Genomic DNA, 17599 nt, shown 5'->3' on the forward strand with positions numbered 1-17599 from the left:
AACCACTGAAGGCAGAACGCACCTAAGGCTAACCAGGACACAAAAATACAAAGAAAATCACCACACATAACTTTACAAGACCAACCGTTTCAAAGCAGGTGAGCAACAAAAGGACAAAACCTATCATAACATTTTAGATGGTCCATCTATAAAGACAGCAAGAGAAGTCAACATCACAGGCAGACACCTGCTGTATTTTTTCCTGTTTTAAAGTATATTGAGAAGATTCAAAGCGTAGCAATAAAAACAAAACTAAAAAAACGAAACAAAGAAACCACGTTGTTGGACGCTAAATATTGTTTTTCTTCTTAACACTGATTTACAAAGCTGTTGTTACTAATGTAGAAAGTTACGGTTGACACGCTTCCATTTTCTTTTTCCATTTTCTGTGGAGTTTTCTAGAAACAATCGCAGTGGGTATTAGGCTTTGTGTGTTTTGTTGGTTTTGAACGAGACCTGCAGCACTCTGTCTCCGAGGCGATATCCATTCAAGCTGGCGATGGCCACGGCTGCTTCGTCATAGTTGGTCATGGTGACAAAACCAAATCCTTTGCACTTGTTTGTGTTGAAGTCACGAATAACTTTGACGTTTGTGACGGCACCAAACGGCCCAAACATCTGCCAGAGGATGCTTTCATCTGCATCTGGAGCCAGGTTGTAGACAAAGATACACCAGCCTGTGCCTGCATGTCCTGGGATGTTGATGCCAGCCAAGCTGGTCACCCCATCTATGGCCATGGGAGAGAACCTGCTGTGAAATACACAATAATAAAAAAAAAAAACACTTTAACAAAACTGGCATTTTTTAGAAAACTAGAAATGGTGCCAAACTACCTAACTCAATCCGACAAGTCTATAAAGGGCTGTACTTCATTCTCTGCCATGTTTAAAGTCAGAAAGCATCCACAACCTCTAATTGCAGACATATTTCATTGATCATAAAATATTAAAGCAGAGTTGTCATGCAGCTTAAATCAAAATGCACAAACATTTCAATATGACAAAGCTAGAGATAAGTAATGAAGGTTTCCACAATCTTTTAAAATGTAGTTTTTTTGCGACAAGTCGCCTCCTTTAACGTAATACGAACAATGAAATAGTAGCACATATTTGAGCTCATTAGTTTGTGCCAGGACTAGACTGAATGGAATGGCACACAAATGTCCTGGCCTTTGAGTTTTGTTTCTTCAAACTGCAAAACCACATTTACCAAAGTGCATGGAAAGCCTATGAATTATTGCAGCAGGTGTCGCGTAAGATTAGCTGCTCCAGTTGGCCTCTGAGGGAACATCGACCATGACAGGTGTGCTCCCAGCATCAAGGACCCACAGAGAGCCAACGAGCAGAGCAGGAACAAATCACTCGTCTATTGTTGCTAGCCATTGGCCTTTGAGCTTCCAGGGGACAGGACTTCAATCATACCTGCAGAAGCTATTCTTATAAACTCAACTTTGACTAACTGGAACCTCTGTGAATCCTGAAAGACGTCTGACGCAAGTTTAAAATGGGACAGGGCTGTCCATAATAGATCAAGGTAAGAGTATGCAATAGCAAGAAAAAGATGGTAAAATTCTGTCTTTTGTTATGTAGCGAGACATGTTGTGACAATGTGTTGAGATTAAAGCACTTTATTGCATCATCATCTGTCACTAACCTTATTTTAACGAGAAAGGAATAAATAATCACCACAAGGATGTTTGACGCAAATTATTGCACATTTTACTTTACAACTGTAAAAATGAAGGAACATCGTCGTTAAGAACACAAATATAGAGGCTCAGTATAAATATTCAACAGTGTATTAATACTGATAGTAAAAGCCAGACATGACTGCTTTTCACAACATGCACAAGAATTAGTAAGACTCAACCAGTGAGATACCATTCCATGTCCTTATATCAACATTAACAGAGTCAAAGTCCATGAGGATTTTAAAATGTACAGCTTATACTTATGGCATGAACAGTCTCGCCCTTTGTCTACTTGAATCAATTATTCTCAAATCAATGTTGGTATTTATAAACTCATCATCACATCACGCCCACCACTTGTCTCTTCTTGGAAGTACGTTTGGCTCTATTCTTTCCTTTCTACATGCAGCATTCACACACGTTGAGTAAAGTTGACTTGCTTTTAAAACAAAAAGTCTCGACTCACCCACAAAACTGAATTATGGACAATTATTTGCATGTGAGTGATGTGTGGGGATGCACTGATCCCATACCGACTGTTAAAAGCAGACAATTACATTTTTATACATTGTATTTTTGTCGAAAAAGCAATATTAAGTGAAACCTGAAGTTTCTTCAAAGAAAGACCTCAGTGGCAGTGAAGTTTAGTTTAATTATTAAACATTTTTATAAGGAGTAATATTGAACCTCTGCATCCTCACTAATGTGTGTGTATATATGTTCTATTTTCCAAAGCACTCAGGCTAAGCCATATCCCATCAGCTTCCTCATGTTGGGTGTGAGTATCACTCTGAACGATTAGGATCTACAACACCTAGAGTTCAATTTACCTTTTAACTCCATACGCCATGTTCAGCAGATTGTCCAACCTGACAAATAACACAAGAACACACCAGATGTAAATAAATTATAACATAAATCACTTTTTTATGAGGTTGATGGTGTGTATTTACATGACAGAGATGAGTAATACTTCTGAAACCATTTTTTACCCACTACTCTAATTTTTTGATTTTGTTCCTATTAAACTTAATTGATTAGTGAAGGGTCATTAACTTCAAAAAGAGAGAGAAGGATAAGCTGGAAACAGTTTTGATACAACATACACTTTCTTTTGAACTTCATAATAGGTTACTTTAGGTCGATCACTGATGTAAGAGCAGAATTATTAACCAATTAGGTTCCACATGTAAGCCAGGTGACTAGACTGTCACAGACCATCCACTGAATATTCCAGAGTATTGCTCATCTCATTTGCATGTATGTGTCTAGTATGCCTACATCTGCAACAGGAGGAACACAGCAAAGTTGGAAGCATGGATATGTGGATGAATAATTTGGGGTATTGATGATTCTCCAACACAGATTATTTTCACTATACTGCTGTGTGACAATTTAGAAGCAAATTTTAAAAACTCCAGTAGAGTCTACTTGACATCCCTAAGCAGTATTTATTAAGTAGGGTTGGCTCTAATTTTTTTTTTGATGTGCCCCTTTTACCTGAAGCGTTGTGCCTGCTGTGCGAGGGGTCCTGGGTACCTTCGATTGGGTGACTGATAGAGCTGGGACAGCAGAGCCTGGCTGGTCTTCTGGCTAGGGTTATTCGCAAACTTGACTGTAATGGGTTCAGTGGCTCCAGGTGGCTTCTGACAGTTCAGACCCTTGATGGCCTCCTCAGCCTCAACCCGCCGGTCAAAACGGATGAAGCCAACTCCTCTGGAAACACCTGAGTGGAGCCAATATTGTCTGGATTAGTTTTATGTAAGCAAACTTTATACAATTGACATTTTCAACCAACTACTTCACACAACCAAAGACTTGCATAGTTGATTTTTCCACTTCACATTTAATAAACAGGGTTAGGGTCCTGTTATACTGGAAATACCAAAACAGCACAGTAGTATAGTTCCAAAAAATAAATAAATACCAGCAGCACAAGAAAAGACAGTACAGCATACACAATGTGAAAAATGAGCAAGTGATTTTTTTTATTATTTGAACACCAGTACAAAGGGAGAAAGATTATGAAGTGCACAGATGTCCCAAGACAGCAGGAAGAGGTGAAAAGAAAATAATTTATTCATCACTCTAAAACCAACAGCTAACCTAATTGGATTATATTAAAACCTGCAAATTTATATTTAGCAATGGTAATTTACAAGCTAATATTAGTCACTATCTAGCTACCAGTTAACAGTTGGCTAGCTATTTTGCAAGTCCATAAAATGTAATTCATTTACACAAAACAGGTATTATGAGCAATAAAAAAAATTGCACTTATTATTCCATTATTTAACTCTGGTGTCTTGGGCCATCAGTGCATACCTTCTCAATCTTGTCTGTGTTTCTTCCTGCTGGCTGCCAATGAGCCTTGACCTTCAATAACTTCGCCAAGTCAAATAGACGTCCATCAGTCCAGTTCCCCATGTTGCTTGCTTGTTTTACTTCTTGCCACGCAATTGGTTTGCTATGTGCTGTTTTTTTTTTCCATTAATAACTGCAGTTTTTTTCATTTTGCACTGTGGCCTTTGCAAAATGTCAGTTGGAATGCATTCTTGTGCTTAATTCTTTTGTGTTTGTCCTTAGGAGAAACTAAATTAAAATGCAGAAGAAAACACAAGTAACTTTGCGTCTGTGAGCAAAAGCAGGTTTCATTTATTTTGGGGGGGGGGGGGGGTTGTTTCTTTTTTACCCTTTTTGATAAAATAGATCACAAATTCCTTCATGGATAATGTAAAACTGAAACTAATCCTTTTCAAATTATTGGTTTCACGTTTGAGAAATAAAAGGCAAACACTTCAAAATTAATAACTGAAACTTTGTTTCAGCAGCACTTTTTCAGCAAGAGAACAAAAAGGAAAGCTCCCAGTGAGAGAATGTTTCATACAAGGTTCAGCTTCTACATGATGGTTGAGAGGTGGAAACTTATGACTGCAACAGGTGTCGTACTCACCAGTCACCTGGTCGACCAGAATGCGTGAGGTAATGATGCGTCCATACTGAGAGAAGAGCTGCTCCAGTTCTTTCTGAGTCATGGTCTTTGGCAAGCCACTGACGTACAAATTAGCATCTCTGATGGAGGCCGAACTCGGACGAGCATAGGAAACCTACAGATGGAGACAATTTATAACCACTTTTTAAAAAAATGTTTCTCTCTAGTATGCAGCAGCTTATATAAATGCATTGTCAATACTGGCAATTTAAGCTCATTCAGATTTACTTGTTCTTATGAAAAGCTGTATAACGATTTAGAAAGACATCTCCAATGGTGTGTTCAGACTGTGACATAAATGGGGCCCGACGATTTCTGCGATGCCACACAGAATCTTGCAGAAATTGTCATGATTTATCTGAAGTTTCAGTTTTTCTGATAAGTTGGAACGGATTGCAGAGACACAGGGGATGTTTATGCATGTGGCACCAGCGCAGCTTCTCGTCACAACAATGCCTAAGCAGCCATTTGAGACAAACATGGCGTTTGTAAAAAAAAAAAAAAAAATTAAAAACAGCGAGAACTTGTCCAAGACTTTGTTGCCGTGTGCAGTCAGACATCCCTCAAGAAACTTCTCCAAGGCTACAGTTGTTTCTCATGAAATCTTATAAACGATCAATCTCCCTGCACCTTTTAGAAGTTTCCTTATTCCTGACTGTGAAAACTTGTGCAATGTTGTGTTGCATAAATATCTTTCCCTGGTAAAATAAGTGTAAAATATTAAAAAGCTGAATTTGGAAAAAAATCTATTCAAAAGGATGAATTATAACTGCATCGATCTTGATGGTACAAATGCTGCCAAATCTTTAACAGCTTGTCATGTAGCATGAATAATGGGTGTCACGATTCTCGATTCACAATTCTGCCATTGTTACCATTAGTTAGAGGAGGTAACGTGTAGTCCTGCTACAGTGGCTACAACCAAAACACTTTTTCCCCCCTTCTGGCACTCTTGCAGGACGTCACTGGGGGCATGGTTAAAACCTCAATTCCACCTTTGCTTTCGAAGGTAGAGAGTGACATTTTTTGATCAATAACCAATTTACAATTGAGATCGTAACACCTCTAATAAATACACAAAGGGTACAAAGTGTAAGCAAAACTTAACTTTTGGTTCATGTGCTGTTGCAGATTTCCTGTAACGCTAAATTTGTCCCACAGCATTTCTAGCCGCTTACCATTTTGATTGATCGTTTTATAAAAAGGTAGAGCACCGTAATATTTGTTCACGGCATGGTCCGTCTCCCTGTGTATCCCCAGTGAAGCGAGAATTACTCATCAGTTTGTCCTGAAAGTTACTTTCTTCAAATTTTGACTCATGACAGTGGATATACCATCAGGTCTGTCTAGATTGCTCATTAAAAATAAAAAATAGATAAAAAACAATTTGGAGGACTCACCGCACCAGATTACATACACATGCGACATATCTTACAGCAAAGTAATAAAAACAGACCAGATATTAATCAAGGTTCTGTGGATCAATACATCATTACATCCCTGAGCAGTCATGAATTCTATTTCGAGCGCACCATACTCTCAGACATTTATACAACATGCAGAAAGTGAGACATCCCAAATTGAATGTGTAAAAATGGACTGAGGTTGGTTTTGTGGAGGCCTAAGTGAAAATTAGAGAGGGAGCGGGAAAAAGTCAAGTCGCTGCAGATCTTTGTGAATCCACCCAATTAACCTACATATTGCCACAGCTATTTAATTACAGTGTTAAAAGCATTAAACAGTTTTATCCAAAGTCCCTCTTTGCAATCTCATGCAACAGATTGCATGAAAAAAAAAGTTAATCACTTTAATTAAAGAATTCTGGTGCTCTCAGATCGATATGAACCCCCACCTTAAAACTCACCAACCCCTAAAGGGAAGGACTACAAATTACCAGTCAATTCTCTCCTGAATTTTCATCCCCACCTTTCTCCCAATCTCAACTTCACACTTCATTTGGTATTTATTTTTTCAAAGTGTATTCCTGTTTCTCACTGAGGTTTATTTGCACTTCTGATCGAGCAGCTTGAGAAATTTAGATGTGTGATTTCCAAAAATAAGTCCCAATGTTATACTTTCACAGGTATAACTAACTAAGAAAGTGAGGCAAATACAAAGCTGTGTTCAATGTCTAATTCCTCCAAAAAGTGGTGTGGATGGATCACAAGTAACACATTTCCCTCCATTCATATTTAAATGCAAAATACAGAAATCGTCAGGAACAAGTTTTGGTGCTATTCAAAGATTTTCTATCTCAAAATGTGCTTTTGTACTTAGCATTTTCTCCATTACCCTCTGTCCAGTGTAAAAAGGCTTTTGGTGACAAAGACCTTTGTGAAATAAAAGATCTAATCTGCCCCTACCATCCACAAATTCCGTTGCACTATATGAAGCAAATTAGTTTCTCCACGAGCACACCGTGTGCTGCATTGCCTGATGAATGCTAATGGCAGCCACCTTCCTGTAAAGGCACATGCAACCATAGAAACAGTTCTGCTCTACTTGAGGTCCCAGACGAAGCTGCTTGTGCCCAGATTAACAATAGGCTCCCTTTCCACCCTACAGTTCTCCAGCCTCATTATGCCTCGACTCCAAATAAATATAAATGGCACTTTGGTTAACAGATTTCGGTTAATTCGGTAGGAGTGTATTTGATGAGCTTGATTGGAGAAGACACATCTCTTATAAACATATATATATTGCAACATCTTACCTTGATGGTTTTGGTCTGAAGTCTCAAGCCATTTAAAGTATTGATGGCTTTTTCTGCATCCTTCGGGTCCACGTAATTTACAAATCCATAGCCTAGGCTCTGACCTGCAATTACAGGAACAGAAAACATACCCGATCACACATATGGACTAAAAGAGATTGCTGCATACTGATGAATGATGACAATCCACTTTTCTTAACAACAAAATAACAGCAATACTAGAAAACATCAAGTCAGGTCACAAACTCATTTCCAACAGACAACTCATCTGCTATACAACCTATAAGTTAGGTCTCAAACCAACTGTTATCTTAAAAATGACAGGGTTTTTCTCTTCTTTCACAGCAACTCATCTGAGACAGCACAGTAGCCGAGGTGCAACGTGTTCCTCCTCTCTCTACAGTTTATCTCTAAAATGTACAATAGATTGACACCCACTCTTTATGTGCACAGAGGCAATTCAATTTCCACCACCCACACTGCTGGGTCTCTCTGCAATTCGACTGCCGGTCAAGTTCACCAACTCAAGCAGCTTGAGCATATTAACACATTAAGCAACTTGAATTTCATCAACAGCCTTCATACTGTATGAGACAAGACAAAGAGAGCATTTGCTTTTGTTAAACAATCACATTTCAGCATAGAAATCAACCAATTTGTGATAGGAAATCCATGTTAGAGGTCCATACAGTCATATTCATAGATCAGGTAAGTTCATGCTTTAAACAATTTTTATTTTTTGAATTGTAATAGTAAATTTGACTTTATTAAAATTACAGTCAAATTTAGGAGCATTGACGTTTTGTTTGTCAAAATATGTAATTAATTGTCAATATAGCTTCCTACATTGCAGTTACATTAGTTTTACTATAGATCTGAAAACTGAATGCATTATAAAAGCGTTATCTATCTCCCCACTATGAGTCACTGCTGATTTGGGCTGTTCAACTGTGATTAAAAGAGGTTCATACACTTAATTTCACCTTACATATTGGGGACCGTTATAGCCCAGAGAAAAATGCCATGCCTTTGAAATAAGCTGGTGAAATGACACTTTTACTTAAGCCTGGGGGGCAGACTGTCTGTTCTACTATGTGGGCACACTACACCCTTATTGTTATGTCTTCCTATATAACATCTAATATCTGTTTCACCCACTGTTACAGCTGGGGGCTCTAAACATGTTTCTATAACAAACAACTTTCAGCTGTCTTTAAAGGAGTAGTGGCAGCATGCTGTGATGCTCTTTCAGACAACTGCTGTGCCCAGCCTCTAGTGAAAAGAGTAGTGCTGCTCATAGTTGGAGGAAAATGACAAAGACTAAGCTGCTGCAGCAGCAGGCGCAACAGCCAAGATCACCAACAACACAGAAGAACATTTAAAGCAAAGAGGAAGCATGCATTTCTCTGGTGATTATTTAGCATCTGATGTAGCACCAGTACACACATTTATGCTGTCCTAAATCCATTGGCACAGGGCTAAGAAAGAGACAAATTCAAGAAGGTCTTAAGGGGATGGGTTTATATATATATATAAAAATTGTGAAACAGGCTGAATACATTTCTGGCACATTAAAGGGACACTATGTAGTATTTATGGGTTTTTGTTTCATTTTCGTAGTGTTTCAAAAAGTCATGTAAAATAACACGGTCGCGGACCGCGGTTGCATAGCCACTGTTAGCAGCGAGACGCCATGTTTCTACCGGAGCCTGTAAGGACAAACGCGAGAGAACAAATCAAGCGTCTCTTTACTTGTAGCGGAAGTCCCGCCTCCACTCTCTCCGCTTCGTCTGCTACGGCCGCAGTAGCTCGCCCTCTCCCTCGCCTCACGAACCTCATCTGCTGACACGGAGAAAGACGACGAGTTCGACATTTGACCGGCTGCGGATACCGTAGCGCTCAGGGAAGGGAGGGGGTGAGCAGAGCAGCAGGTCTTTGTTGTAAATTTCAGCCTCTCCTCTAGATGGCACTATAAACTACTTACTTCACCTTTAAGTAATGGCTAATGCACTATACGTGAATCAAGTGGTTCTGATCAGATATTTTGGCTGTTAAATTTTTGCCAAACACAAGGACAGTTCATGCAATTAAGACAATTGCCTATTATGGATCTTCTTTGAAAAGACATCACCAGCTGGAAATGCAAGAACTCAATGCTTATTGCTGGGTATCTTTAAATGAACATAATAAAAACGTATTACTCTATTACTCTATTATTACAACCAGCTGGTTCTAAGAGCCTTTGAAATTGTGACTACAGACTACATTATCAACACACGGTTTTACTGAAAGACACTAGTGCAACTGTCACTCCTGATCCAACAGAGGCTCCCATTTTGAAAAATGGATAATTATAATCTAATTTTTAAAAAATTTTTTTATTATTTAACACGAGAAATTAGCATTTAAGGTTTTCCCAAATGAGTATGTCACATCATTTACATATAGAACACCTGCAAAACATGGACATGCCCACATATTTGAACAGTTGCACTTACAAAGACAACAAAAACGGAGTCACAGTATGACATGAAATATCTACAGAGAAGATACACTCTTCCATGAGACTCAAAAGTAATTTCAGAGATAAACATTCAGAGGTCACTCATTAAAAAGCAAATTCTTAATAGTTAGACTTGAATACATTTTTAGATCAGATTGCTCACACATCTTAATGTGGGACCACATGGAGCAGAAAGCAGGAGGTTAATTGGCTGTGTTAACTACAAATGAAAGAAAAACAAAGTGAATTAGGCGCAATGAAAATATTTTACAGTTTAGCATACTTTTAAAAAACGCATGCAGGGCTAAACCAAAATAAATGTTACTTGTCTTTTCTCTTATTTTAGGGATCCAAATGCCTTTCTCATGGCATACATTAAAAGTCTACAACATGAACCAGACTGATTGGATAGATGTGTTTCCTTTTCCTGCCAAATTATATTTTTAAAAGCAGCCATGTAACCCTAACCCTTTGGTACCACAAAGGCAACACCATAGAGGATATAATTTGCTTATCAAGATGTTATTTACTTTGTGTACAAGTCACTTTATAATAAGTATGGTTTACTACACTTCTGTGTTCATTAAGGTGACGACCTCAGAGACTCAGAATAAAAATAACCTATAATGATCACAGTTTTCACCTCATACCTTTCAAAAGCTCCCTGCCCACCTGATTTCAGTAAAAGACATGTTCAGTCAACTATGGCTGAAAAAAAAAATCCCAAAAGCAACAAGACCATTGGACTGAGTTATGAGAAGCAGATGGACAGTCCACACAACCTTGACCAAAACAGCCAGCAGTAAAAAATCCAGCAGCTTCAGCCATAAGTCATGTCACACAGACCCTCTCAGTGGGTCTCTCTGCCAACTGCAAATGCATTCCTCCCATCAAAAAAAACAGAAATCATATGCAAATCATCTACCTGCTCAAGGACACAAACAAATGCCATGGTGCAATTTGAGTCCCTTGATATTTCTGTAGTGAATGAACAAATAAAATTCCACTTTGTATCCCCTGAGCCTGGTGTTTAGCAAATGCCATTTTGCATGTGGAACTAGTATCATCCAACATATTAAAAAAGCATACAGTGCATAGAATTTAAATTAGTCTTTATATTGCTGCTTGGTAGATTTTGTATATAATGGCTACTATATGCCTGACATTCTCCATAATAAGATGCTGGCCCCTGCATTTATAGGGGCAAAAAGTCCCATTATTTATAAGGAAACCACATACTACGCATGCATAAAGCAAAAAGTTGTACTCGTACAGTAGTGCTAGTTGGGGCCCAAAGTTCAATTTTGACCCCAGGTGTAAGTGTATAATTAGAGCTAAAAAACAAACAAACAAAAAACCAACCTCACAGCACATCTGTATAATAATCAAATGTGTTACCTGTTATTTTGTCTCGAACTAGTTTACAGGACTCGATTTCTCCGATGCTCCCAAACAAACTCTTCAGCTCCTCCTGCGTCATGTTCTGAGGCAGATAGTTGACTATCAAGTTAGTTTTACTGTCCTCTATGCTCCCTGACTCTACAGGTGAGGAGCAGTTGTTTGAGATTGTGGAAGGACCGTTGCTCGTGTTGTTGCAAGTTTGCCCATTGGACAGCTGTGTTTCCATGGCAGCAATTACCTGCTAAAGAAACAAACAAAAAAATCCAAGTCAAAAAGAAGCAAGAATAGACTCCAAACATAGTGAACCACCAAATACCAGTTAAAAAGGGACACTCTTCACACATTGAACAATTTTGCTGAAATATTTTGTCACATAAATACTTTTACTACTTAAGATATAAAAGACACTAAAATTACAAAAAACATAGCACCTCATCTCAAATGATGCACCCCAGTAAATCTACTATTATTGGCCACCATACTTATAAAATATTACTTGTATGCTTTTTTAAATTTTATATAATGTGTGCATATTCATGCTCCTGTCATTTTACTGAAAATGATCTGGCTAGATGTGAAATATAAGATAATACAGCGGGAAAGCAATATAACTAGTTATAGTTAGGTAATATTGATTAATATTGATAATAATGTGATATGTCGCTGCGTCAGTTATGTCTTTTTAACGTTTCGATTTCTTATCACACAGCAATGAATAAGAATAGAATAAGTTTGTTGTTGTACGTGGTTAACAGGGAGGGACTGAGTTTGTTCATGCAACCAAACCTGCTTAGTCCATTTTTCTAGCACTTTATATCATGATATAAATATATTGTTATCGTATTATCGCCAAGCCCAAATCGATGTTAAATAAGGCAATGAAAGTGAAAGATTTCATTCCCCACTATAATCTACATATGCAAAACCTACAAGAGTACCAGATCTAAAAAGCACTGGACAGCAATGAAGGCAATGGGCAGCAAATTAATGTATGAAGAGTCATCCTTTGTTAACAGAGTCACCTTCTGCAGAAAGCAAGTAATTTCCATCGCACAACTGTGCATATTAGACTTGGGGCAATCACACTTTGTTTAATTTGTACATAGGTGCCATTACATCCTAACTTCAAATGATAAATACATGAGTAGCACACAGATTTAGACCATACAAATGGAATCAAACATTTACGACTTGGGAGCTTTTCATACACAAAATCCAAAGTGCCAGAATTCTACATTTATGCTGTGATCAATTTCGATGGAAAGTGAAAATATGACAGAGCTAGCAACTTTGGTATGGCATGAGCAGTGAGAGAAAAAAGCAGGGCCTTCTGGACATATGATTTCAAAAAGGGAAGTGCCACAAACCCCAGTCCAAGGCTCAGGTGCCCACGAACCACTTCTAAGCAGAGAAGCCACATCGCACAATCTGACTGCCATGTTAGTTTGGAGTTGCCGTCTGAAAATGGGGACACAAAAAGTACTTCATGTTAGATCAACAATAACAAAAGCAACAGTCAGTGAGGATTGCATGTTATTGTTGGGAAAGAGGAAGCTATACGTTTTTTGAAACGGCTGTCCATGTAGATTGGGTTAAATTAGGAAGATGCAAATGGCTATGCTTTATTTAGTCACAACTAATTTTCAAGTAGAAAAAAAGTCAGAGCGCAGACCTCCAACAAGACAGCTCAGTGCCTACAGAATACACCCTGTCGGTGTGCCTGGGTCAGACAGCGAGAGTTGTAACCAGTGATGGCATCTACGGATCACGCCCAAAATTTAATCAATTGTTCCTGGTCTCATTGCGGACATTACCTTCATCCAAATCCGTCTGTGACTTTGAGTTATGTTGATAAATAACAGACAAACAAACAAACGCCGGTGAAAACATATACCTCCTTGGCGGAGGTCAATAAGGAGCAGAACTAAGAATTGTACAGTTCAGTCAAGAGATATACCTGGCCACACATCAGGCACAACAAGCATGAGGAATAGCAATCACTAAGATAGTGTGCTGCACAAAGATTCTCACTGAAATTGGAAAGCACAAATCAATTGCTCACTGCTCACATCAGCAACACAGCTGATGCGCTCAGGTTTCGCTGACATATCCTACATTTGTGAAGCCAATCTATAACACACAACAAACCCACATAAAAACGTCAAGTTTCCCCGTTAGGCTTAACAATCCCACACTTTTAAAATGAACAGAACAGAACAGTTTTCAATCATCAGAGTACAACCACAATTCATTTATAAATAACAAAATTACAGTATAGAGACAACAAACTAAGTCTCATAACTGACTTAAATCACCATAACAAATAAGCCAAAATCTTCACAGAAGTTATAATCAACAAAATGGCAAAAGCAGTTGGTATGGAAAAACCTCACCACATTCAATCAAAATGAAACGACCAATGCAAATAAATAGCTAAAATGTTTTTAGATTACCGTCTTACTCGTGCATGTCTAACAATTCAGTACGTACATATTATTTTGGGTCATTTACCAACCCCAGAAACCCTGAACTTAAGCTTAGCTGTGACTAATGCAAATAGAAGAGACTTTAGTATTAACATTGCATTTTTATTTTTTTTAAACCTAAAACTGTGGCGAAAGAGGAGCATTTCTCCCTCTCAACTGCTGATATACCAGTTATTATACACATTTACATTTGTTTATAGTGTTCAGATGAGGACTTCTTTTCCCCATTTATGAATTAGTATCATCATGTTTGTTGCATCTAGTGAAAATGACATCTTGGCATGACTGAAATGTGAATAGATTTTCTCAAGTCAAGCACAGGAAAAAACTGCAGTTGTCAGATGGACAAGTATAACCCAATAAATGTGATCAATATTGCTTAGTGGAGAGAGCATCTCCACTGGTACAGTGTTTCACTAAACAGATATGAAAGTGGATAAGGCTTCAGTTAAAACACATTACATTTAAAAGTTTCCTTTTAGTTTTAAGATCCTTTATTATAATATTTTTTATTACCCGGAGCAAATCCGCAGAAAAAGCTTTGTATCGCGTTCAGATGAGAGTTGGACATCCACTCTTATTCAATTAGAAAACTAGATTATGAAGGCAAAAGGTCTCTAATCTGAACTCAGATCGTTCAGTTTTTGGGACAGAAAGTCCAACATTTGCCCCTTTAATCAGACCCACAGCAAAGTTTGGGCGACTTTTTTTCGTTGCAACATTACAGCTACCAAACCAACCACCAAACAGACATTTGTAAAAACATAACCTCCCTGGCAGAGGCAATAATTATAACCTAGCTTATCCAAGTGTGAAAAACTGGAGGTGTACTGTGAGCGTGTGTGATTACAGTACACTGCGATAGCTTGACTAAAAATGACAATGTACTTAACAGTGTTACTTGTGCGATGTTTAGAAACATTTCTATTCTGAGAATATCAGCATACATCTCACTATACAGATAACACCATTTCAGTTGACTGAATAAACATGTTTTTTGCCAGTGTCAGAAATAATGAAGGAAAGAAATTGTTGTATAAGCAATGTATTTTATAACACATACATTGTGGCAGAATATTTGTTCAGCCATAACAACAAACATTAAAACATTTGAAATATGAAAATAGATTACTGCAAAACAATTAGATAAATACCAGAGAATACTATTAAGGCAGTACATTTTCTCTAGTTTCAGTGATCAGATATCAGACTAGCAACTCAACCTCAACTGACACCATTATCAAGCTTTGTATCTGCAAACAATTGGATCAAACAATTTAATTGATCACTTTTATTCAACCCTCTATTTTATGCAGACTCCACTGTCATGACAGGAGCACTGTAGACTTAAAGTGCACTTTGGATGAGTCAGCTGTGTTTGAGATGCTGTGTCCCAGTAGTGAAGTCTGCAAGAACATCCTCACAACGGTGCATTCTCAGCTGAAATATGCAACCTCCTGGGTCACACACAATATGCTCACCCTAGTGTTTTCTGCAGCGGTTTAGACGTCATGTGTAAAACAGCCTAACGCACAGACAACGTGCATATGAAAATACACTACACAGTTCATTTAACATCTTGCCTTTAAAAATTGTGCTGACCAACTAACTTGTTCCATGGTTGGAGGAGTGATATAACCACTTGACTACCAAAAGTGGACATCTGTGCTTTTGACCTTTACAATTAAAAATAAGTGGCATAAATTAAAGAAGTTAATTTGTTTTACATCTTAATTGTTTTTCAGTGTTCAAAATACAAAGGCAGTGTTTCAGTACACAACTGCAAATGCATCAGTCATTTGATTCAACATATCTAAAAACAAGGTCAAAACCCACTTTCTACATAATCCAAGCAACTACACTATAGCCAATAGCTACAAACCACCTGACCCTTTCCCACATACAATTTTCATTTACTTGGAGAAAATAAAATAACCTCAGAGCGCAGAGCATTTAATGTCACTTTAAGAATGAATAGGATTAAAGCAGTTTTGTTAAAATGTTCAAGCCACAAACAGGGTATCCCACTGGGATATGTAGTGACAAGCTCAAGGCCATCTATTCTAATGCCACTAATTCTTATACACGCACCACTTTTTTACATTTATCAAACTACGGACAAGGAGAATTCAAACCAGAGAAGGATGACAGAAACTATGCGCTTCCGAATGAAAAAAATTGATGACCAATTTTAAATGTTAAGAAAAAATTAATAATTCTGGGTGAAGTTTGAATGAACACAGACATGACTCAGTATCAGTCCCTCCTGTTTTCCTCCCTGTGCTACTGTGATTCACCGTCTGTAGTTACAACTGAGGGTGGAAACTAGACTTAACAAGACAATGTCAATTTAGACTGCAGATTTTTTTTCATTTTATCCTCTCCATAATGCTTTGTATAAAACTGTCTGCTAGGATTTTTGTCATATGTGGCTTGCTTATGACAACATTCACATTAATATGTACACTAATAATCAACTGGTTAACAACTTGACCTGCTTCAAGTAAGTAATTAAGTATAAATGGGAAAAAACAAGGCCTCATACTAAAAATATGACGTAGTACATCTCAAACTAGAATTATAAAATTGTGAAAATGGTTCTCGTTCAAATATAATTCAAATGCCAATATCTAAACATGAATGCAAATGAGAGCCTAATAATGTGTAGGGTTAAATTCTGCTGTTTGCCAAGTACAGGTGAGAATATACTGCAAGCCAAAATATGATGTACACAGTTGTGTGTGGGTTACATGATTTCCTGCTCTTTTTACTCCACACCAAAATATTTATGGCTGCATATCAAAGAAAGAAAAACACAATGAGTTATCATATCGGTCTAAAATTTGACAATAAAAGAAAACTATATTCTTAACCAAACATGTGTGAACTGTTCTTTATTGAGGTAAACTATCACTTATCCTGAGTTGTTAAACTCAAAGCAAAATGATCTGTAGCAGGTACATTTGACATCAGACCTACTGCACTCTAGAAGTACAAAGATGGGGTTTTGGAATTCACAGGGTTAACAAAGCCTTGTGCTGCTCTTTCCATCTATTACTTTGTGTAATGCTTTCACATTTCAACTTTCTACCTGTGTTGTTAATGTGCCAGAAGACGCATGTAAATGTAATATTAAGCCAAAAAACATACATTTTCAAAACAAGCAGTTGCCTCCACAATTACCCTCCTTCATATGTATAGTAACAAAGAGGAAAAAAAAAGGCCAACACAGAACATATTGTTGAAGAAAATGACTTAACTTCAATCTCCATTTCATGTTTCACCTGTTATTCTAAGTATAAAGCACACACATTGGCTATTTTCCGGCTTGAGTTTGTGCCACAAGAAATTATATCATTAGCCAAACACTTGGAAGAGAAAGCCTGGCAAAATACCTCTCCCCAAAAATTTCAGTCAAGCCTTTCTTACACTGTGTGCAGTTCAGGCATTGCAGAGCATCTCGTTCACCGAGAAGGCCCTGCCTCTGTTTTCATCAGAAAGTTGTTTTGTTTTTTCCAATCATCGCTAACCATCCACCTACACAATTTTAACTCACTGAGCAGGGTGCCTTTTAGGACTCATTTAAGTGTAGTGTTTACTTATTGGTACCATTTCACAGCCTTCTCACAAGGGGAAGAAAAACCATCTGAACGCTGCGTTACTATGAAGAGAATACAGCGATTCCCAATTCAACACTCGTCTCTACACGCATGCAGAGTTATGAGTTACAATATGCAAACAGTACTGGAAAATGAACATGCATAACTAATGGAACAGTCATTTCTTAAATGCAAGTGTTCCACTCAAATACTA

General features: G+C 37.8%; 1 protein-coding gene across 7 annotated transcripts; it reads right to left on the reverse strand.

Annotated features, from left to right (window-relative positions):
• Positions 1-420: 420 nt before the first annotated feature.
• Positions 421-12754, reverse strand: elavl2 (ELAV like neuron-specific RNA binding protein 2; the record flags this gene model as incomplete). Of its 7 annotated transcripts, none has more annotated exons than XM_083910172.1 (7): positions 421-751; positions 2522-2560; positions 3192-3417; positions 4645-4798; positions 7397-7500; positions 11298-11541; positions 12668-12754. In XM_083910172.1, the coding sequence occupies 7 exons, from the start codon at positions 12737-12739 to the stop codon at positions 421-423; spliced, it is 1170 nt and encodes a 389-aa protein (XP_083766298.1). The 7 variants fall into 7 exon arrangements, with proteins under 7 accessions (XP_083766298.1, XP_083766295.1, XP_083766293.1 ...); XM_083910169.1 differs by having other exon boundaries at positions 421-748; positions 11298-11538; positions 12668-12739; XM_083910167.1 differs by having other exon boundaries at positions 11298-11538; positions 12668-12739.
• Positions 12755-17599: the final 4845 nt, after the last annotated feature.

Source organism: Microchirus variegatus, assembly GCF_963457635.1.
Source record: "Microchirus variegatus genome assembly, chromosome: 2".
Taxonomy (NCBI): domain Eukaryota; kingdom Metazoa; phylum Chordata; class Actinopteri; order Pleuronectiformes; family Soleidae; genus Microchirus; species Microchirus variegatus.